Source organism: Protopterus annectens, chromosome 8.part0 (genome assembly GCF_019279795.1).
Source record: "Protopterus annectens isolate FY-2018-M chromosome 8.part0, PAN1.0, whole genome shotgun sequence".
Taxonomy (NCBI): domain Eukaryota; kingdom Metazoa; phylum Chordata; order Ceratodontiformes; family Protopteridae; genus Protopterus; species Protopterus annectens.
Genome location: NC_056741.1, coordinates 17,719,389 through 17,742,514, shown reverse-complemented (window position 1 = coordinate 17,742,514; position 23,126 = coordinate 17,719,389). Strand labels below are relative to the sequence as shown.

The 23,126-nt window shown below is 43.8% G+C and overlaps 1 protein-coding gene across 1 annotated transcript in view; it reads left to right on the top strand.

Annotated features, from left to right (window-relative positions):
• The window catches only part of NOP2 (NOP2 nucleolar protein), a 776,755-nt gene that overhangs the window by 483,971 nt on the left and 269,658 nt on the right, over positions 1-23,126 (top strand). The window contains exon 12 of the mRNA XM_044079578.1: positions 17,626-17,765. Coding sequence (XP_043935513.1) covers positions 17,626-17,765 — 140 coding nt within the window. The remainder of the gene's footprint in view (positions 1-17,625; positions 17,766-23,126) is intronic.

The following is a 23,126-nucleotide window of genomic DNA, read 5'->3' as shown; positions in this document are numbered from 1 at the left end:
TGGCTCTAAGAAAAGCAAGGGAATTTCCCTTTATTGCGGACAAATTTCCCTCTGGCCTATATAAACACTTCCTTAGGTCTCCTGTGAAATCAGGTCACAAATTTAGGTTGACCATTCCAGTTAAGTGGTAGTAACTAAGGCAGTAGGGAAATGATCAGAGGTCGGTTATTGGTGTGGGCACTGGACATTGGAGAATTTGATGCTGTGGAGAGGGATGATTAGGCATAAGCCTGTTCACTTCTTGCCAGGAGAGGTGAGAGTCTGGGAGATGGGGGGGAATGCCAGGGGTTATTTATGGGTTAAGGGCTGCTGTGTAGTGCAATGATTAGACATAAGCTTATTCACCAATTGTCAGGAGAGGTAAAGGGAGTGGGAGATGTTGGGAAATCCCAGGGGTCATTGATGGGATGTGGGCTAGCTGTGTAGGACAAATGGGATATTAAGAAGGATGTTTCATTTTGGATATTGGAAGTGGAGCATGCTCCCCTGCAGTGCCCCTTACTAATCTGTCTACTCAGAGTTGTCATATCCTCAGCCCTCTTCTTGAATCTTTCCAAGGCATTTGACATGGTTGACCACCAACTTCTGATTTACACCGTGCAAACTTTGTCTAGATTCTAAAGCCCTTACAGTGGTTTAAATCCTACCTCAATGGGAGACAGCAGGCTGAAGTTCTTCATGTTTCACTGTTGCAGTCATCACACTTGAGTTATCTGCTGCAGGTAGCCCTCAGTCGGCCCGAATACCAGAGTCTTGGGATTTCTGCATCTGATGCTGTCGCGTCTTCCATGACGTCAGGTCGTCAGGGGTATAAAACATGCAGCCGACGCCGTTACATCAGTCTTTCTTGCCGAAAAGGAGCCTGAAGCAGAAGCAGTTTGAAAGTGCCAGTCGGCTGCTACCTGAAATTTTCGTTTTTTGAGTTTCAAACCTGAAGTCTTCTAAGCTAAGTACCACATCGGGGATTCTTTTTTCTTGCTTAAACCGATGTCAGAAAAAGTTAATTGTCTTGCCTGTGGAAAGCCAATACCTCCATAGAGAATTTCATTCTTACTGCGTCACCTGTTTAGGCCCAGACCACAACATCCCTCGCTGTCGGTTTTGTGCCTTGTTTAACACCCAAACCAATCATCGTCGGGCTATTTTTGTAGCTAAATTCTTTTGCTGTCATTCTCCGTATTCCAAAATGGCTTTGGTTAGCCATCCGACTACCGATCTTCCGAAAAAGCACAAAGACAGAGACAGACCGCATAGCTCAAAAACTGCAGACGACACTTCCATTAAGCTAGTGGCCAGCACGCTGGTACTCAGTGAGGCACCTTTGCAGCCCCTGATGTCCACTTCTGCAGATTCGCAGGCCACTGCTGAGACCCATTCAGAGTCCGGTATGCCGCGAGATGCTTCTTCGACTGTGGAACCTGCGGATGTCTCTACCTTGGATGGGTCCAGAGTTGCTGTGCAGACACCGGCTTCTGAAGGTGTATTCTTTCCTATCGATATTCGTATTAAACCAACAAATTCCCTTTTAACTAAAACTACCAAGTTTTTCAGGCCCAGAGTTCGCACTACGCCTAGAAAACCGACGTCCAAAGCGCATGCTCAAGCTCCCATGTCACAAAAACAAATGCTTAGAATGGCTGAATACCTTATTACTCTAATTAGAGAAAGCCAGCCTTCCCCTGCTAAAAGATAAATAATTGAATTTCCTTCTGATTATACAGACCAGGAGTCCGATGACTCTGACCCTTCTGATTGCCAGGACATACCCTTATCTACCTATGAGGATTCAGATGCAGAGGAATCCATTCTCTCTGCCCTCCCCTCCAGAGGATTTTTCTTTTGGTGAAACCTTGCATACCTTAAGAGAGCATTTCTGCTGGGAATGCCAGGACTACCCTCAGTCCATAAAGAGACTTGGGGAATTTTTAGATTTACCTCAACACAGGCGTCTAGCTATACCCCCCTGTCTTGGATATTGTAGATGATCTCTTCATGGAATCCAGTCTTACTCCTGACACTTTACCACCAGCTCCTAGAAAATCTGACAGGTACTACAGAGTACCTGACTCTCACAAATGTCTCTTTAGGAATCCTATTGCGGATCCAGAGACCATTTCCCAGGGACCTAAAGGCATTAAGGCTAGTACAGCCAAAAACCCTACCCCTTCAGACAGGGATTCTAGAGCTTTAGACAGATGGGGGTAAGAAGGTATATACCTCTGCAACTCTTGCCATCAGGGCTCTGAATTGCCATTTTCACATATTGAAGTACCAGCAACATATTATGGAACTAATTAAACATAAAATGGTGTTACTTCCAGATTGTGCAGAAAAATAAAGATTTACAAGAGTTAATGCATTCTGCAAACCAAGTCAGTAAACATACTCTGCAGTGTGGGTTTGATGCCTTAGAAGCATCTTGCAGGGCTGCTGTCACTGGGTCTGTACTGAGCAGGCATGCTTGGCTAAAGGAACAAGTCTTGCCAGACCATGTCAGAGCAAAATTACTAGATGCTCCATTAAATCAGGATCATTTGTTTGGCACAAAAGCAGAAGTAGTTCTTAAAAAGATGGAAGAAAAATCTAAATCTATGCAAACTGTCAAAGATTTCTTACAGGTGCAGCCACCTAGATTCAGTAGGCATTGGCCTTCAAAAAACTGGTCCTTTCCAGTCCCTCCCAGACCTTCTCAGTCCAAACCTAGGGAAACAGACCCCAAGACTGCAGTCTCAGGGTATGCAGATATCAAAACAATGGAGTGTTCCCATCAAAAACAGGTAGCGGTAAGCCATCCCCTATGGGAAAAGTTCACAATGACTTTCCAGTTATCCTTCCCAGCCATGCCCAAGTGCTTGCAACCCTAGGGGGAAAACTTGCCCTTCATGCAAAAATGTGGATGTCCATTACTCAGGACCGATGGGTTCTAAACATTGTATCACAGGGATACAGATTCCACTTCCACTCACTGCCAACCCCAAGCATGTTGCCAGACCTTCCTCCAAACCAGTGGGCAGAGGCTCAAAAGCAAGTACTTTCCCTTCTCTAGATCAGGGATATTCAATCTGTTCCAGTAGAACAAAGGGGGCAGGGTTTCTACTCCAGACTGTTCCTGGTGCCCAGAAAAGAGAGATCTTGGCGCCCTATCCTGGATCTATCAATTCTCAACACCATTCTGGTGGTCCCAAAATTCAAAATGCTTACACTGCAACAACTTCTTCCTATGCTAGCCAAGGATGCCTGGTTAGTCACTCTAGACTTAAAAGAAGCTTATCTGCACGTCCCCATAAGGGAGTCTTGCATGAAATGTCTAAGTTTCAGGGCAGGCTGTATGCAGTATCAGTTCTCTGCACTTCCCTTTGGCTTATCTAGTGTGCCCAGAGTATTCACAAAGTGCCTGGCTCCAGCTATTGCATACCGCAGGCAGAGAAATATTGAAATTTACCCATACTTGGATGATTGTCTGATTCAGGCGGACAGTCAGGAATTGCTACTTCAGCACCTGGCATTTGTAAAAAGACTTCTAACTTCACTGGGATACACCATAAACGAAAAGAAATCACAACTGCTGCCCAGCCAACAAATTGTATTCCTGGGAGCAAGCTTGAACACAGCATCCCAGATGGCATTCCTCAAGCCAGAAAAGCAGGTCCATTTGACAAACTATTTCAAACTAACCACCAAAACCCAGCTATCTGAAAGGAAAATACTGCAAACCCTAGGGCTCATGGCCTCATGCGTTCTGCTAATTCTATATGCAAGACTGCAGATGAGGAAACTTCAATGGTACTTAAAAAGTCTCTGGTGTCAACATTCTCAGGACCTGGAAACAGTGATTCCTATCAAATCCTTGTCTAAGGGCAGAGTTCCTTTGGTGGGCAGAGGCATGCAACCACAACAAGAACTTTCTTTCACTCAATCCCTCGCCGCCCAAACCTTGACAACAGATGCATCTGACTATGCATGGGGTGCTCACATGACAGACAAATGCATTCAAGGCAAATGGAGCCTAGCAACTGTATTTCGCCTGCCTTTCTGTTACATTGAAGCTGTTTTTACTGCATTTAACTTAATATTGCACTTGGAATCCTTGTTTGTTGCTATTTGACTGTATTTGTAGCAAATTCTTCTGTGTAAGCTGTAGTAGCTGATTCATAGCATTTATAAGTGTTTGCTGTACCTGTTTCTGCCTGTTTTGTGAAAAAAGAAAAAAAGAAAAATTATCTCTTGTTTTTCCTGCTTTACTAGTTTAGTCCAGTTTCAGAGTTGCTGATTCCTGGGCTTTGGTTGTAGTTCCTGTGTACTGTTTCCTTGCCTTATTTGGGGAAGGGAAGCTACCTTGCTTACCAGTGGGAGTGGGAAGCATTGAGCTGCCTTTTGTCCAGTTTTGTGAGGTTTCAGCCAGTAACTAGTAGTTTATTGGTCGTTTGGGCTAGTTTCTAGCTTTTTCCAGCCCCTGGTATAAAACTTTCAGCTTGTACCTACTCAGCACAGACTCCACGTGGGCCAGCAGAGTAATCCAGGCTGCAGAGAGCTGAATAAGCGACTTTTCTTGATACTAAGTATATTTTTGTTGCTTTCCACATCTGAATACCTAGCAACTGTATTTCGCCTGCCTTTCTGTTACATTGAAGCTGTTTTACTGCATTTAACTTAATATTGCACTTGGAATCCTTGTTTGTTACTATTTGACTGTATTTGTAGCAAATTCTTCTGTGTAAGCTGTAGTAGCTGATTCATAGCATTTATAAGTGTTTGCTGTACCTGTTTCTGCCTGTTTTGTGAAAAAAGAAAAAAAAAAAAATATCTCTTGTTTTTCCTGCTTTACTAGTTTAGTCCAGTTTCAGAGTTGCTGATTCCTGGGCTTTGGTTGTAGTTCCTGTGTACTGTTTCCTTGCCTTATTTGGGGAAGGGAAGCTACCTTGCTTTCCTGCTTTACTAGTTTAGTCCAGTTTCAGAGTTGCTGATTCCTGGGCTTTGGTTGTAGTTCCTGTGTACTGTTTCCTTGCCTTATTTGGGGAAGGGAAGCTACCTTGCTTACCAGTGGGAGGAAGCATTGAGCTGCCTTTGTCCAGTTTTGTGAGGTTTCAGCCAGTAACTAGTAGTTTATTGGTCGCTTTGGGCCAGTTTCTAGCTTTTCCAGCCCCTGGTATAAACGCTTAAACGCTGCTAAGCTGATTTAGAGCGAGCTGCCACTGTTGCACACAAGGGCAGTGCCGGTTAAGCAGGTTTAAACTATTCGGCTACCTAAAGTCCACTCTTCAAATTTTCCCTTAAAACTACCTTCCTCGAACTATACTACTGATCAAATCAGCGTATCCTATAACTAAAGATCAACTCTACTTGACTCCAAGTAGACTATTCTCTATCTATTAAACCTAGCACTTGCTCCTACAGTACTTATTACCTTGATACGGCACTCTTGTCATAGATAGTACCCCAAAAGGCAACCCCCATTTCTCGGTCACCCACGCCCCCGAATCTTTTTTAAAGTTTTTCGCCTACCCTTCTAGCATGTCGAGGGATCAGTTGCTAGTGTCCTCTCCTGCTCAGCTGGTGAACCTGGGAATATTGAGGCAATGTTTCAATTGCCTCATGTACACAGACAACCCTTTCCTCCTCCCACAAAACACAAATACATGCGAGATGCAACTATACGGCCAAACTGGAGGCTGAGCTCTCTCAACATAGGACTGGCAAGACCAGTCAGGAGGAGAAGGTTACCACACACACTATAGACCCAGTCTCACATAGTACCATTACAACCTCAAATCTTACACATAAACGCACAAAGACATACTCGGAGGCTCTGATCAAAAATCTACCAAAACAGCAGAGGCCACCAAAGCAGACACCCAAACAACCACCACCTCAGAACACAACACCCGCAACACATAGACCTCACAGTCAGAGTGTCAAACAGTCACAGCCCTTAAGGCCAAACACAATGCCAGACACACTAGTCATTGGTGACTCCATAGTCAGACACACTGATGTCCCGCTCACCAGACTGAGTAAGGAGAAGGTCACAGTAAGCTGCCTGTCGGGCGCTAGAATCCGCCACATAACGCAAGCACTCAGGTCTCTCAACAGCAGGTACAAATATGACTCAGTCATTGTCCACGCTGGTGTAAACGACCTGAGACGTACCTCCTTGGACTACATGAAAAGAGACATTGAGGAGCTCTCTGATTATGTAGCCCAGGCAGGTATGACCCTGACCTTGAGCAGTATCCTACCTTCACCAAGAATGATGCTACAATACAGAGATAAGATGATCAGCTTTAACAATTGGCTTAAACACTGGTGTCATTCAAAGGGGATCCAGTATCTGTCTGCCTGGGATGACATGCTGGACAAGCCACGCTGCTTCGCAAGGGACGGCTTGCACCTGTCACCCCTGGGATTCCGGATATTGGCAAAGGCTCTTGCCACCCCATAGTGCCTTTTTAGGCAAGGCTCAAATTCTAAACCTACCACCCTAGAACACAAAAAAGGAAAAAAAATAAGGGTAATGCTGCTCAATGCCAGAAGTCTAAATCTCAAAATGCATGCACTCGAGGCCCTTCTCAGTATGGAGAACATCGATGTCTGTGCTGTGGCAGAAACCTGGTTCAAGGCTCCTGAGAGCACCCCAGCGCTATCAGGTTTTACCTCATATCATGCTCCGCCCCAAAATCCGGACAATACCAAGAAAGGAGGGGGGTATCCATATTCATCAAGGACACCCACACCTCAAGACTGGTGGCAACGCACGATGCATCGGAGACCATCCAGGTGCAATTAACCATAGGCAAGACTGCTCTGCAAATTGTAGCATGTTACAGGCCACCTCACAAACTCAGGAAACTCACATGGCCTTCCTGAAAACACTAGAGGGATAAATGTATCACCAAACACCATCATACTAGGTGACTTCAATTACCCTAATATAGACTGGGAACACTACTCAAGCCCAAACACCCTAGCCCAAAAGTTCCTGGAATTCATAAACTCAAATGCCATGGAACAACTAGTCACCATCCCCACAAGAGGAGATAACATACTTGATCTCATCATCACGAACATGGGAGCACAATGTTCAACACCGAAGTATACCCCTCACTGGTGAGATCAGATCACAAACTAATCTCGCTGGAGGTCCTCATCCCACCCCACCTGAAATAAAAAGACCACAGTAAAGAACTTCTCAAAAGCCGACTTCACACTTCTAAAGACTAGTGTGGTCTCCTTTCAGGCCCCGAGCCATGGAAAACAATACTCAAGCCACTGAATCACTTACAAACGCCTTCTACCAGCACCTGCAGGACTGCATGGATAAGGCAATCCCAAGCAAAACAAAGACTCTTTGTACCAAAGGCAAGCGTCCAGTCTGGTGGACCCCAGCCATAAACAAACTCTACAACAAAAGGAGGAAGCTACTACAAGATAGAGCAAAATCCTTAAAAGGTAAGACACCCTTGATCACTATAAGTAAAAACTAAGAGCTCTCATAAAATCATCCAAAGCAAATTTCGAGAGAAAAATAGCTAAAGACTCAAAAGACAATCATAAGGCCTTCTTTAGCTATGTTAGAAACCTAGGAGGAAACTCCCAGATATGCTCAGAACTAGTTCAAAATGATGTGAAGATTACTGATCCTACAGACATTGCCAACATACTGGCTGACAGGTTCAGTGCAAACTTCTCCCTCCCCCAAAAGGAGAGATATCTATACCAAATGAGTGCAGCCCCCAAACATCTCCAGCCCAAGTGAGAACTGCTCTCCAAAGCAAAAACACAGCATCCATGGGACCCGATGGTGTCCCCGGCTGTGTGCTCCACGAACTCAATGAGGAATTAAACCCACAGCTAGGACAGCTGTTTAATCAAAGTCTTACCTCTGGATACGCACTCCAGGAGTGGCGCACTGCAACTGTGGTCCCACTTCACAAAGGCGGTGCCTCCACAGACCCTGGAAATTACCGGCCCATTAGCTTGACAAGCCTTATCTGCAAAGACATGGAGAGGATCATAATGGACCTCATAAATAAAGACATAGGGAATTTGCAGACTTTGGATCCAACCCAGTTTGGCTTTTTCAAAGGCAGATCATGCCTTTTAAACTTGGTTGACTTTTTCGAAACAGTCACCAAAGCCATTGATGAGGGAAAGGCAGTCCATACAGCCTACCTCGATCTGGCTAAGGCCTTCGATACAATACCCCACTCGGGTATCATTGAAAAACTCATCAGCTTAAATGTTAACCCATACATCACAAGATGGGTTGCAAACTGGCTGAGTGACAGAACCCACAGGGTCAGAGTTGCTGGCGCCATGTCAGACTCAAAGCCTGTCACAAGTGGTGTCCCATAGGGCTCAGTCCTGGGCCCACTCTTGTTTGGCATCTACTTTCTGAAGTACAAGCAAACACAGGAGGGTTATGGCTGACAAAGTTTGCAGATGACTGCAAACTGGCCATAGTAGAAAACACATCTGACACAGATATCCTTCAGAAGGGTCTCACAGAAACGGATAACTGGTGCCAGAGCCACGGCCTAAAGTTAAATGCCAAAAGATGCATAGTCATACCCTTCGGGAAAAACAAGGTTACCCCTAGCTACCAAATAGGTGGCAATCCACTGAGCACAGAAGAAGTTATCAGGGACCTGGGGACCCAGGTTGATAGTAGTCTGTCATTCGACACCCATGTAGCTAAAGTAGTTAGGAAGTCCTTCTACATTGCCCACCTTATCATGAAGGGATTCTCATCTAGATCAAGGGAGGTCATAGTCTCCCTTTACTCATCACTCATCAGACCAATGATTGAGTACAACGCCCCATTCGAATGTATCTGACCCGACACTTGCAGCAGCTGGAGAGGCCACAAAAGTTCCTCACCAAAAGGATAAAGGGTCTCAAAATCTGTCCTATGCTGCCCGACTGAAAGAACTCCAGCTCTATTCAGTCGCCACCGCTGCTCAGAGGTGACCTTGCCTAACATACAAGGCCATGTCAAACCCAGATTTGATGAATATGCTTCACCTCAAAAATCTAGATCCATCAGAGCCACAAGGGCGGAGACTTAAACCTCGACACGGCTATTAATAGGACGTGCTGGAGGGATAGATTCATCACCCAAAGACTCCCTATGCTGTGGAACAAAATCCCGGTACATGAGGCAGAGCACCTCGCTGGCCTTGTTCAAGAGAAATCTTGACCAATGGATGGGAGATCGCAGATATACCCCAGGAATTACCTCAGTGTCACTGCTCGACAGAGGCACAGCAAAATAATGGGTATAGTTCCCCATACTAAAGGGGTGGCGTAAGCCACAAAACAATGGGCTAGGCTTATAAATGCCCTCGGGCAGATAGCCTAGTATGAACCTATGAACAAATTCCTCTGCATGTCAGTCAAAAGGAGATGCTAGCTGTACAGAATGCTCTGACAGCCTTCAAATACCTTATCCTTCCAGGACAGCTCCTGATAAAGACAGACAAGACCACAGTTATGTGGTACATAAACAGGCGGGGGAGACTCATTCTTACACACTCTGCAGTTTAGCCATGGCCCTGTGGAACACAGCCTTGAGCAACCAAGTGCACCTACAAGCTCAATTCCTGCCAGCAAGTACAATTCACTGGCAGACGACTTAAGCAGAAATCTACTGGACCCTCACGAGTGGAAACTGGAACCCAACTCATTCAAACTTCTAACTCAGAGGTGGGGAATACCGGAGGTGGACCTTTTTGGCTCCCCCCAAAACCACCAATTGAGGAAATTTTGCACCAGGAACCCTCACAGCAGAGCCTAGAAGGTGGATGCCCTATCCTTGCAGCCTGGCTTATCCCCTGAATACACCACCAGCATCCCTCAGCAAACAGGTGCTGGACATCATCCTTGAGGCCAGAAGGCCTAGTACTAGGAAATCCTATGCTGAAAAATGGAAAAGTTATTGGTCTTGGAGTCAGTCTCAAGGAAAGGACACAGGTGTGCCCATCTTACCTCAAATCCTTGATTACCTAGCAGAACTGTTCCACAGAGGCCTATCCTTCTCATCCATTAAGATTCATGCCTCTGCCATCTCAGCTCATTATAATACTGAGCCACCTCTCTTTTCTCACCCTCTCATCAAACAGTTCCTGAAAGGAGCTAACAATTAAGGCCCCCTAGAAGAGCTCCCACCCCAGCCTGGGACCTTAACTTTGTACTGGACAAGCTCACACTTCCCCCTTTTTAACCTGCTGCTTCAGCAGAGTTAAAATTCCTCTCTTGGAAAACAGCCTTACTTCTAGCTATTACTTCAGCAAGAAGAGAGTCTGAGTTACAGGCACTAATGGCGGTGGAGCCCTTCATCATTTTCCATGCTGACAGGGTTTCCCTCAGGACTAACCCATCCTTTATGCCCAAGGTGCTATCCAGTTTGGCTTTAAACCAATCCATCCATTTGCCAACCTTATTCCCTAATCCTCAGAATAAAGGGGAAAGGATCCTGCACTCCTTGGACGTGCACAGACAGCTCAGGTTCTACCTTGACAGGACTATGCCTTTCAGAAAATCTGGCCAGCTGCTAGTCAGCTTTGCTACAGGGGCAGAGGGCAAGGCCATTTCGAAGCAAACCATTTCCAAATGGATAGCACACTGCATCCATTTCTGCTACATGCACCATGGAAAACCTACCCCTCAGGGGATCAGAACTCATTCCACTAGAGCTGCTTCAACCGCTACAGCATTTCTCAGAGGAGTCCCTACCAGGGACATCCTGGAAGCTGCAATCTGGAGTTCTGTACACACCTTCACCAAGCATTATCACTTACCTATTTTTTTCTAAATCCAGAGCTGGATTTGCTACAGCAGTCTTACAAGGCCTGCTAGCCAGCCCTAACACTTCTGGACTGCCTCCACCCTTCCTCAGCTTTGGGAATCAGCCCAAGTGTGATGACTGCACCAGTGAAACACGAAGAATATAGTCCAGTTGTGTACACTTACCGTTCTGGTTTCACTCCCTCCAGCCCCCTGGCTTTTTCTATCCTTTCTACCCATCCTCTTTATGGCCATTTTTTATGGCAAGGGTATTTACTTTTTACTGGAGGTGTTCCACACCATGTAATAGCTTCCTATTTTGGGGTCTCCTGACATTTGGGGAAAGAAAACTGATATAATGGTGTCGGCTGCATGTTTTATACCCCTGACGTCATGGAAGAGGCGACAGCATCCGACGCAGAAATCCCAAGACTCTGGTATTCGGGCCGATTGAGGGCTACCTGCAGGTATCTACATTTATGGTAAGTGTACACAACTGTACTTTCTTTGGCAGAACAAGCTCTCTAACCTACTACCTAACGCCCTCGGAGTACCACAAGGCTCCATACTAGGGCCCCTACTGTTTTCCATCTTTATTAACGACTTGTATACTGTCATCTCAAATGTCAGCTGTTTCCAATATGCTGACGACTCCACCTTGATTTGCCCAGCTACATATCCTACAGATTTATGGTCTGCTACCCAGTCCACCTTTAATACTGTAGAAAACTGGTTCTCTGAACGTCAATTGATACTAAATCCCAAAGAAATTAAAATGCTTTTATTCTCACCAACATAAAGGTCTGTTGCTTTTACCTTTACCGTAAATGCAAATGATGGCACAATAATCTCCCCCGACCCCTCTACAAAACTATTAGGTGTCATTATTGATAATAATCTAAAATTTGACCTACATGTAAACCAATCGATCAAAACCATCAATAAAAAACTAGGGTCACTTTACAGAATAAAAGCCTTCCTCACCCCTCCAGCCAAAAGTGCCATAGCTCACTCTCACCAACTTTCAGCACTTCTGTATGCATTCCCCCTACTCTCTAATCTAAACAAGATTGTACTTAAAAAAAACTCTCAACCTGTTATAATCACATTGCCAGGTTTGCCACTGGCCTGCCTTTTAGCACACACCACTGCATCAATCTTAACCAGCTTGGGTGCTTGAACTACCCAGTCTAATCCAGTATAATGTACTGATTATGGCTAATAAAATCCTTTATAATCCAGATAATACTGTTATCATCCCCTATAACAATCCACGACTGCTTCGATCCTCGAACAGACTACTAATTCAGACAATCAAAATTAACAATGCAACCGGTGGTTCCCTCTTTGCAAACTCTGCTGGCAGAGCCTGGAACTCACTTCCAGCTGATATTTCTTTGCTGTCCTCCCTAGGCCAATTTAAAACCAAACTCAAACAACATCTGGCACTAAAACTGGCTTTGCCACTGCAACACGCCTGGCTGACTCATCACGAATGTGAAAAATCTATTAATCAGATTACTGTTGAATTTACCCCTAACTGTCACCATGGAGTAACTGTTGAACTTGTCTATTCATGTTTGCTTATGTATGCTTTGTCTGTACCATATTTGTAATATGTTGCCATTGTTTTTATTGTATCTGCTTACCTTGGAGCTTTTCTCCCCAGGCCTCTGCTGAAAATGGACATGAATCCAGTTGGACTATCCTGGTCAACAAATGTAAAATAAATAAATAAAAATAAATAAATAAAGTTTGTTCAAAAGAAAGCAATAGGCAAGGGCCAGTTGGTCCATACTGACTGACAAGACTCCCTCTGGATTGCCATCTGGTTGACTGACAAGACTCCCCTAGTAACAGTTGGCGATATGGTTTTCACAGAAGACAATGCTACTGTTGCTGCTCCGTAGGGCTGTGTGATTGGTCTCTTTCTCTTATGCATCTCCATTTTGTCTGTAGTGTTTTGCCCCCTTTATGATTTGTTTTGACATGTATCTGGGCAAATTTAAGTTCAGTGAGTATATACATGATCCAGTGCATTGTGACAACAAAGTGCGTAGGGAGCTAGGTAAATAAATATATAGCAAGCAAGCAGTGCTGGGTATGCAGGAAGCCAACAGAACACTTAAAATTCTTTGTGTATGTGTATAGTCCCTTTACACATTCAGGATAGGCTATAGTTGACAAAATGATTTTTAATCAACTGATGCCTTTAGCCACTTTCATGTAATCTTGTGTCATTCAACCATAGATGGAGTGCTTACTGGTGCCTCTATTTATCTCAAAAAGAGACTGAATCAGTGAGTATCCTGGGAGTAAGGGAGGATGAATTTTGGCATTCTGTCCTTGCTGACATATCTATTTTATTACCTGCTGCGACCTTACATGTTTGACTAGATGACTACTACTGTAGCCTCGATTTAAGTTAGTGCACTTGTATGATGTTTGAATTATAAGCTTTGAATGTATTGCTGAACTCAGTATATGTTGTAATTTGTTGTTTCCTGCATAGTATGTTAGTTTTTTCTGCCATTTTAAACAGTTTGTGGCTAAAGTAGTCCCAGGACTGGTCCACTTGCCCATTTAACAAATAACATAAGATAGAAATAAACTCTGTGGTACTGTTTTGACACCAGAATCTACTTGGGCCTTGACAGCAGTTGATTCAGGTCTGGTTTGACAGAGCGTATGACCCACCTTCAGGTCCAAGTTAGATGAAATGCCACACTGGATGACAGACACAACGCAAAAGAAATGATGGAGTTGCCATGTAGGTGTTCAGGTATTCAAACATTCAAAATTGGTTTGAACTCTGGCACATTGAAGGTGAATATACACAACACTATGGTGATGTGATACATAAACAAGCAGAGGGCCATGTTCCTCATTCACTGCGCTGCCTGTCTGTGAAGGTTGGGGACCTGAGCTCCCAGCTAAGCCTGCATCTCTTGGTCACTTTCATCCCATAAGATAAGAACAGGTATGGCAAATCCTTTCCAGTCTCTGTCATCCCATAAGATCAGAACAGGTATGGCAGATCCTTTCCAGTCTCTGTGAATGGAGATTATATAAGCAGGTTAGTTTTCCAGATCTTGGCCCAGAAGTGTGAATGCCCATCAATGCTTGTTTACCTTGCACGAGAATTAACAGTTGGACAGGTTTGAGCTGTGTTACTACTTTTCCTTGCACTGAATGGAGAGGCCCTTTGTCCATTCCCTCGCTTACCCTTCTTTGAAGAGGACTTGGAAAAAGAAGAAAAAGGACAGCTCCTACTGGTGGCTCCTCTCTGTCCAAGACCGCCATTGCTTTCTCAGCCACTTCAGAGAGATTACTACCATTACCTCATTTTTGTACTCTTCAGACATAACTGAACATGTCAGTAGTACACCTAAACCTAAGGGATCTCAGGCTGGTGGCATGGAGAGTCTCATTTAGTACCCTTCAGGGGACACTTCTCTGAGGATATACTGTCCATTGTACAAGAGGTAATTTAGGCAAACACCAGGAAGTCTTATTTGGCCAAATGAAAAAAAATCTTTATTGGTGTAATTTTAAAGGTGGTATATTTATTGCACAACTACAGAGCCTGCAGCTCCGCAGGATTTAAAGGTCCACAGTAAGTTATCTTATACATCCACAAAGGTGTAAGTATGAACGTAAGTATGAACTCATGCAGGTCATCTCCCTGTAGATCCCCCTTGGCCACCCACTGTGCAGTAGAGCAATTTTCAAAGGGGTTCTGTACTTTGTTCTCTTCAGGAAACATACTCCTTGTCTTTGGGACCTCCTGTTTGTGGTGGAAATGTTGACCTTGGCCCCTTTCAAATGATTTGCTTTGGTTATTTATTTGTTTATTCATTTGCCTTTGTTGACCAGGAAAGTCTGACTGGGCAAAGCTCATTTTCAGCAGAGGCCAGTGGAGAAAAGCTCCATCATATTACATTTCCGTTATCCTGGAAAGCCTCTCTCTGATGGCTATTGCATCCACTTGGAGGATCTCTGAGCTGTAGGCTCTGGTGTAAAGAACATTACTTTGACTATTTTTCTACATGTGTAGCTAATTTGTATCCATGCTGATTACCGAACATCAGCCCTGCAGTGACCCAACTAGCCCATGAATTCCTTTTTTCAGTGAAAGACTGTCACAGGAGGCCATCATCCAGGCGGTCATCAGGGGTTTACTTGTCCCCACCCCTAAGCCCACATGGCAGCTGGCGAGTTCAGCCCGTAGCACTGGCCTTATAAACATGCACAGCCCAACTTTCTTTGTGAATGTTTCAATCTGGAAGACACATGAAGGCCTTCTAAAAGTTTGTAACCAGTTCAAGTAGAGTCATATGCCCTTTTTCCCCAAAAGACTGTTGGTCATTCTGATACTCAAAGGTAATATTTTCCACAATCTTCTTGTTCTACAATGAAATAAAGCACTTTTTAAAGCTTTCCTAACAGCTGGGTTGTCAACTAGATTGTAATTATTTCTGGTGTTAGAATTGTGATGCCTAAACTTAACATCCACTGTTGCAGCCAAAGTCTTAAGACATTTATGCATAAAAATTGTCACCCCACAACCAATCTGTAAGTTATGGAAATAGAGATAACGGTTCCAGCCATTTCATACAACTCTGATGTTTTATCCTGTGGGATCTGTCTTGTAAAATACCTTTGAATCCTTTCAAACTTTTTTTTTTTAATCTGTTTAGAATTACAGAAGCAAGATGAATGACTGTCTTCACTATTTAGTCTTACCATTGTTTTAAATAGTGGGATAAGCCTCCTCATCTCTGCTTGCAGTGCAGTATATTATATCCCATTAATAACGTGCCACATGTTAGTAGTAAATGAAACATTAGTGCTAAAATTAAGACATTTATTGATTATTTTTCTCAGGTCTCTTAATTTTGACATCACTAGATAAAATAGTATTATTAAGGACGTATAGGTATTCTTGGTTGTTCACACCCAAATGAAGAATTTTGAATCTTTTTTTTTTTTGCATTCAATTTTGTATGGACCAAAGATTAAGCTAGTCTATATTCTCGTAGTTTCACCTGGTCAATGTTACTGACAGTGCACGCCATCTTAGTGTTATCTGCAAACTTTCTGATAGTGGCTATAGTGTATACTTCTTGGGAGTGTTTGATCCAGTCATAGCTCATTTGCTACTAGCAATTTATTGTAATACTCTGCTTTTCTGAGTTTCAGTGCAACAGCAAAGCAAGCTGCCTCCCTTCTCCCATGATGGGTGGTCAGGTATCTGAAACTCGGTTGCATCTTTCCGTCTTTTGCTGCTGTGGTGCCCAGGTCATTAATCGATCTTGGGTTGTCTGAGTCATAGCCACAGTCAGAGATTCTTCCTTCTGCATCATGATTTCGATTGACGCATACATTGTCTTTAACAGGGACAACACAAGTCATGGAGCTAAGTCCTCATTTGTCTGTAGTGATCAGTGATTTGGCCTTGAAAGAAACCATGAAACTTGCCAGTATGTTGTTCTAAGTACCAAATCAAAGTGGAGAGGATAGTGAAATGTATGATGTGTATAGCTGGTCGCTAAAGACGTCAGCCATTCTAACCAGCTGTTCTTTTTGTGCCTGGCAGGCGGGGAAGTGCATTTTCAAAATTGTTAATTACATTGTGTTTTGTTACGCAAAAAATGGAAAAGCAATGTAGACAAGTAGGGGCAAATTCACTAGGTAGTAGTCACCACACCAGTCTTCATTAAGAGCATTTCAGCTACAGGTATTTTTGTGGTGATCTGGGTAATTGTCAGTACCTCTTCCAAGCATTATGAAGTAAATGTTCAGTCTAGGAGCAGGACAGCCTTCTCTACCGCTGTCTTTCAGAACACGTTGTGATTTTACTCCCTGGTAGCTGACAGCTTCAGTATTGTTTGCATAGACGAAGAATGATGCTGCAACAGGTATCTTAGGTTGTACAAGCACTTCCATCATACCAGGAGATATTTGAATTAAAGTATTATTGCTGCAATATAGGCTTTCACCCCCTCTTCCTCCTTGATCAGACTTTTCTAACGTGGGGTTGGAGAGTGGAGGAACCTGGAGGTGCTGCCTTTTTGTTGCTGACTTGGGGGAGGAGACCAGGTGACCTTTTCTTTATATATTGTTTTTAATTCATTAGTATTCTTGATGGGAGGAAATGATCTTAAAGGACCAAGAATTATTCTTTCTCTTCTCTGCCTTTTCCTCAGAAATGAAAGAGGCTTAAAGTAGGTGTTATTTTTACAAAGCCTGCTTTCATGGGTTACACGGTAACTTCAGAAACCCCTCTGCTATGTAGCTAGGCTAAGTGGTGAATTCCTTACTTTGGACCTAGGGACACCTAGGCAGATGGCCCTAGGTGTGTGACCTTCATTATCCAAGGCACGTTTGTTATTGATACTTTTAGAATTTAGCAACAAAAAGTGCTGGAGATGCTCCCCCTTTTAGCTGAAGTTGTGCCAGAGTCTGGGGGGGGCGTACATCTTTCTGTGGCTACTACCTCCCGTGGTTATGGTACTTCTGCAGTGAATCTTCTATTAGAATGTGTTGTTGTGAATGGAGTCATACAACTGCCCCCCCCCCCCCCCCCCCCATATTAAACTAAATAACTAAATGCTGGGGAGTTGAATAAAAAATTGCCTCATTGTGACTGCTGTTGATGCTTGCTGTATTTATCAAGCTGAAGACAGGAACTAGATCTCACCCTAATTTCTAGAAAGTCCTATGGTGTCTGGCCTCTAGTCTGACTTGCTAGTTTAAAGAATAATACAAGTCAGTATCTTTGGTTTCACAGGTGTACCTTTGGTCATTTTGGTTGAATTTACACATTACTTTCTCCTGCAGCTCAGCTGATGAAAAACACTGGAACAATCCTAGCAAATGACAGCAATCCTGAGCGTCTGAAGAGTGTTATTGGAAATTTGCACAGACTGGGGGTAACCAACACTGTAGTCTGTAACTACGATGGTCGGCAGTTCCCAAAGGTATGTAGTGCAGCTGTTGGTCACATAAAGAAGTGTCAACCAAACCATGCAGGCATGTGAAGGCCGTGTGGCAGTGTATTAGGAACACCGAAATAATACTAGACACAATATCACAAGGGCCGTAAGATGCCTAGCCAGATACTTTGATTAAAAGGGGGTGGGAGATTAGCCTAATGGTTAAGGTGTTTACCTTACAGACACAAGGTGCAGGGTTTGATTCTCACATGGGGTAACTGGCTAGGCTTAAAATAGCCTGAAAGGGCAGGTAGCCTAGTACTAACCTATGAACTCTATGAAAAGTTAAGCATATTGTAATAGTTTGTCATGTTTTGATTTCACCTTTGTACTAAAATAGTAATGTATATATGAGCAGTTTTTATTTATACTGTTTTACCTCGTATGTGATCATTTTGCCTTTATACTCCAGATACACTTGAGGCCATCAGCTCTTACACTACTAGTCATTAATTTTTTTTATCCCATTTATTCTTTATTACAACATCACATTCATTGCTGGGATAACAAAGTACCTGCACATACATTCTGCCTTGTCAGATGCCTGCCATGGCAAGACTTGTTTTGCTTCCTTCCAGAAGGAGTCATCCTTTCACTGGCATCTTATTCCCTCCCATTTCAGTAAGGAAAGTTAATGGCCTTTTGCACCATAACTGAACTTCTTGGCTTAATGTTTCATTTCCAAATGTGGTCAGCTTTGTGATGTGTAGCTGACACATTCTGCTTGACTTCTTTCATTGAGATTTTTTGTAATAAATTATATTGTTTTTACTATTTGCTCCACCCATGAAGATTAGCAAGTGACATAGCCTTTAGTTTTCTTATTATAACCCCCTTTTGTAAGGTGGCAACATTTCTTTAATGTTGTTAACTTACATCTCCTCGACAACCAGTTGTGTTCTAACTGTTGGATCACATCTCTCCAGATTACTTGTACAGTAGACATGAGATTGCTGTTTGCATGCATATGTTGTAAAGTGTTCTAGGGGAGATTTTTTTTTTACCCCACTGTACAACCATAGAATCAGTACAGCAATTTGTGACATGGGAGGCTTGCCGATCCCAGATCGGGAAAGGGTAAGAGACCTCCTTCATAAAAACACTCCATTCTGTACAAGCAGTTTCTGGGTTTGTCGTGCTCTTGATAAGTTACATTTGAGGATTTCTTTTTCTAGTGGTCATGTGTGGATCATCCACAAGGAATATTTCCATGGCCTGTTGTGGTAAACAGCAGCAAGTACTGATAAGAAAGTAAAGTTAATTTGAAATGCTAGAAAATTTTGATACATTAATACTTTTTTGTATGAGACTCATAAATACTCTCTGGTGCCTTGTAAGGTAAGAAAGTACCTCATAATCCTACCTAAAGCACTGGATTTAACTTTTGCTTGTGTAGTTATGAAGAAAAATCTGCTAAGTTTATATTGGAGGAGGTGAAGAATTCTTTGCATTGAATTTTTTGAAAACCCATAGTTCTGAGATTATGCTGACATGGGAATGTATTATTTCAGGTAGCAGCTGATCTTTAGGGGCACTGTAGTCAAGAGGCCTTTTGGAAGTCTCGTGACAGCATATTCATTGGTTATTGATGCTTGTAAACAGTTGTAACGTAATCGTTTGGCCTTTTTATGTAAAGGGAGATATTGAATTTACTGAATGCTAGAAAACTAATTCCATTACTAGATGGTACGTCTGATGCTGTCAATTTTTCATCCTTTCCTCACATGGTGGTTCAGATCAGAGTCCTCGTATCCAACTCGGCCATTAGTAAGCTCATGGCAACCAAAGAGCTGGTGGGTACCTCCCCCTTTAGCCACATTGCATCTGTCCCCATTACCTCAGATCTCGTTTGCCACTTTGCGAAGACGTGGTCATTTCATTTGCTCTTGGGTCAGGTTATAACTTTTTCTTCAGTTTCTATAAATATCTTCATATCTTGCTAATTTTTTTTGATAGTATAGCCTTTGTATACCTCTTCTACCTGCTGCTCTGTCCTACTAGTTAGTTTCTACAATTTCTTTTCTTGCCTTATCTTTCCCCTTTCTTTCCCACCAGTAACCGTTTTTACCCTTGTGGTATTTCTTCCCTCCTATCGTTAGTAGGGTTTTCCCTCCCTCCTATTTATATATTAAAAAAAAAAAAACTTTCTCTAGCCCATCTCTGCAGTGAGAAGTGTGTGTGGGCGTTGTATCTCTTCTCCTCTATAAACAAGATAAACGTCCAGTGGGCTTCAAGAAGTGCACCAAATAGGGGCATAATGATTCCTTGTAGTGACTTGCATTCTTTGTGTGTGTACTGTCTTGGGCCTCCGCATTTACAGGAGGACTGTGCCATATGTTCCTCCTTTAATAAGTGAGCTTTAATAGATAAAAGAAGTAAGCTCATTTTAAGAGGAATGTTGCATTCAGCCTTTGATGAAGCCGATTCTGGAGCAACTTCTTCCCCTTAAACTAAACTGGTCATTCAAAGTCCTGCTTTCTCCTTGTCGTCCAAGTCTTCAGACAAGGCCAAGAAAAGACCATCTTCAGCTCTGACTGATATTTCGGAGCTGAAGTTTAAGAAATCAAAATCATCTTCCTCTGGGGAGTCTTGGATGTGATCCGAGCCACCCATTCTGACCATTGTTTTATCAGATCCAGCTTCTTAGTCTCCGACTTCATCTGACAAGGATGGGTTGGATCAGTTGGGGTTGGACACGACTTTCAGGTTGGATTGGTTGGGGTTGGACATGACTTTCAGCTCTTTCAAACCAATACTGAACTTACCAAGGACACATTACACTCCTTCATATGATCCAGTACCTTCGAGGGTGCCACCCCCCTTCTTGTCAAGGCCGAGATCTCTTTCTGCTATGTCCTCCCGTTCAGCCAGGAGTGTTACAGAAGAAGTGGAGCAGATGGTGCAGAAGATCTTAATGGCACAGGATATCACCAGGTCCCCTTTGACCTCAGCCCTTTTGGCTCCAGGTCTACCCACATTGACCACTCCCCCACTTCCTCCTCCGACTGCAGGGCAAGTTTCACAGCCCATGGATTGGATGCATCCAGTGACTTTGAGTTCGGATTTTAGGATGCTATCTTCCTTGGATCAGACTTCAGCTCGGAGCTGAAGTGAGCTTCTTGATCCTCAAGTCCAGTTGACCCCCAGATTGTCTGAGCAGTCGACGGTCCTCTGGGATTCTGCGAAAGCAAGCTGTGCTCTGGCTTACACCCGGGGTGAGCTGTCTTTTGGAGTGGGGGGGGTCCCTGTCCTGATAGACTGGCTTCTCGGGTACAGAGTCCTTGTCCTTCCAGGAACAGTCAGCCTTTGGAGCTTTGGAGTGGGCTATGGCTGCCTCTGCACCAGCAAATTAATCTCCCCCTTCGGATCAGTTATCCCAGGCAAACTCTGAGCACTGTTCTTCATCCCATCTCGCTCCACAGGGACAGCAGGAACCTAGGTACCAGGGTACCCATCAGGGTATCGCTGACTCTTCCGATACCTCTCCAGACTTTCCCACTGAGGAGTTCCTTGGAAGAGGTTATGCAAGAGGAAGCACCTAGACTCCATGGAGGAGTCAGCCACTGAAGACGCCGACCTCGAAGGTGAGGGTTTCCTCATGGTCACCACCTGAGGCTGTTTCCATGTTTCCTCTGGGGAGATTCTAGAAATTCTCAAGCAGAGGGGTGACTGGAAGTCCATTGACCCCTCACCTGAGGAGTCAGTGTACCTGACCGCCTTCGGTTCCTGTCCTCCTACCTCCTGGGTGACTCTGCCCACTGATGAGCTTATAGACCTAATGTCATGGTGGGTGTGAGAGACTCCAGATTTCATCGAGCCTGTTCGCTGGAGACCGAATAAAATCATAATTGCTCCTCTGGATAAGGGATTTTGGAATAAGGGGATTGCAGCAAATGCCATGGTTGTGGCAGGAGCCACCAAGAAAGAGCTTTCCAATGAGAGTTCTACTATCCATCCTCCTAATAAAGATTCTAGGACCATGGAAAGATGTGGAAGCGCGTCTTCTCCTCAGCGACCTTTCTTCTATGTGCTCTGAATTACTTATCTCATTTCGCCATGTTAGAAAGGGGTCTGATCAAGGACTTTTGGATACCCTTCAAGGAGCAGTAGCTGAGGGAGCCAAAGAAAAGGTAGCTTCCCAGTTAGCCACCCTTCATTCAATTGCCAACTCTTCCATGCAGCTTATTGCACATGCTGACTAAGGAATGAGCAGATTGGCGGGTTCTGGCATTTCCATGAGGACGCATGCCTTGGATGTACCTTTGCAATTTTGAGGAGCCTTTTAAGTCTTCATTTGTCAGTGCTCTGTTTGACGGTACATCTCTTTTTTGGGCCCAAAATCAAGGATACGCTATCCAAGTATGAGAAGTTGAGTAAAACCCTTTCTGCCGTGGGCATAGCTTCTCAGAGGCCTTATCCTAAAGGTCAGAGAGGTAGCGGGAAAATGAGGTTCAAAAAGTCTCAAGGGTCTTACCAGAATACATGTGGAGAGTTTTCCCTCCGAAGTAGAAGGGGAAACAACAGTGGAAGACGTCGCCCTTGGGGCAGAAGAAGTCCACAGTACCAGGATTCCCAGGAACCATTTTTCACGAAACCCTTTCAGCTCTCCTGAAAGGAGGCCTGATTTTCCACCTCTGGAGGCAGTCAGGGGTCATCTATCCCTGCACTGGAGAGCCTGACAGAACATAACTTCCATTGTATAAGTGCAGAGTATAATATTCAGGCATTATCACATTCCTTTCTCCCAACAGCCTGTTCCCAACAAGAGAATCCCAGATGTTCCACCCAGTTAAAGGGATCAAGCAGATTCACAAATTCTGAATTTTCTAGAAAAAAAGAGTCATCCAAAAGGTCCCGCCAGACCAGAGAGGCTTCTGTACTTAATCAAGGTTCTTTTTAGAGCCAAAGAAAACAGGACTGGAGACCAATTTGGATCTCAGCAAATTAAACCAGTCAGTCCATCGCAGCACGTTTTGAATGGTCATGGTACAGTCCATACTCCTCTTCTTGGAAAAGGATGATTGGATGTGCTCTGTAGATTTTCAGGATGCGTACTACCACATAAAAATCAACAGAAGTTCCAGAAGATACCTGCTCTTCTGGGTGGAAGCCAGTCATTACCAGTTCAGAGCACTTCCCTTTGATTTCACTACCACCCCAAGAGTGTTCACCAAATGTATGGCAATGGCTGCGGCTCTCCTGAGACGACAAGGATTTAGAGTGTTTCCATACTTTGACGACTGGCTCATTTCTGCAGTGACCAGGCATCTACTCGTATATGCAAGAGACTCTTCTTCAGATGTGCTCTCAACTAGACATAACAGTAAATCACCAAAAATCTCATCT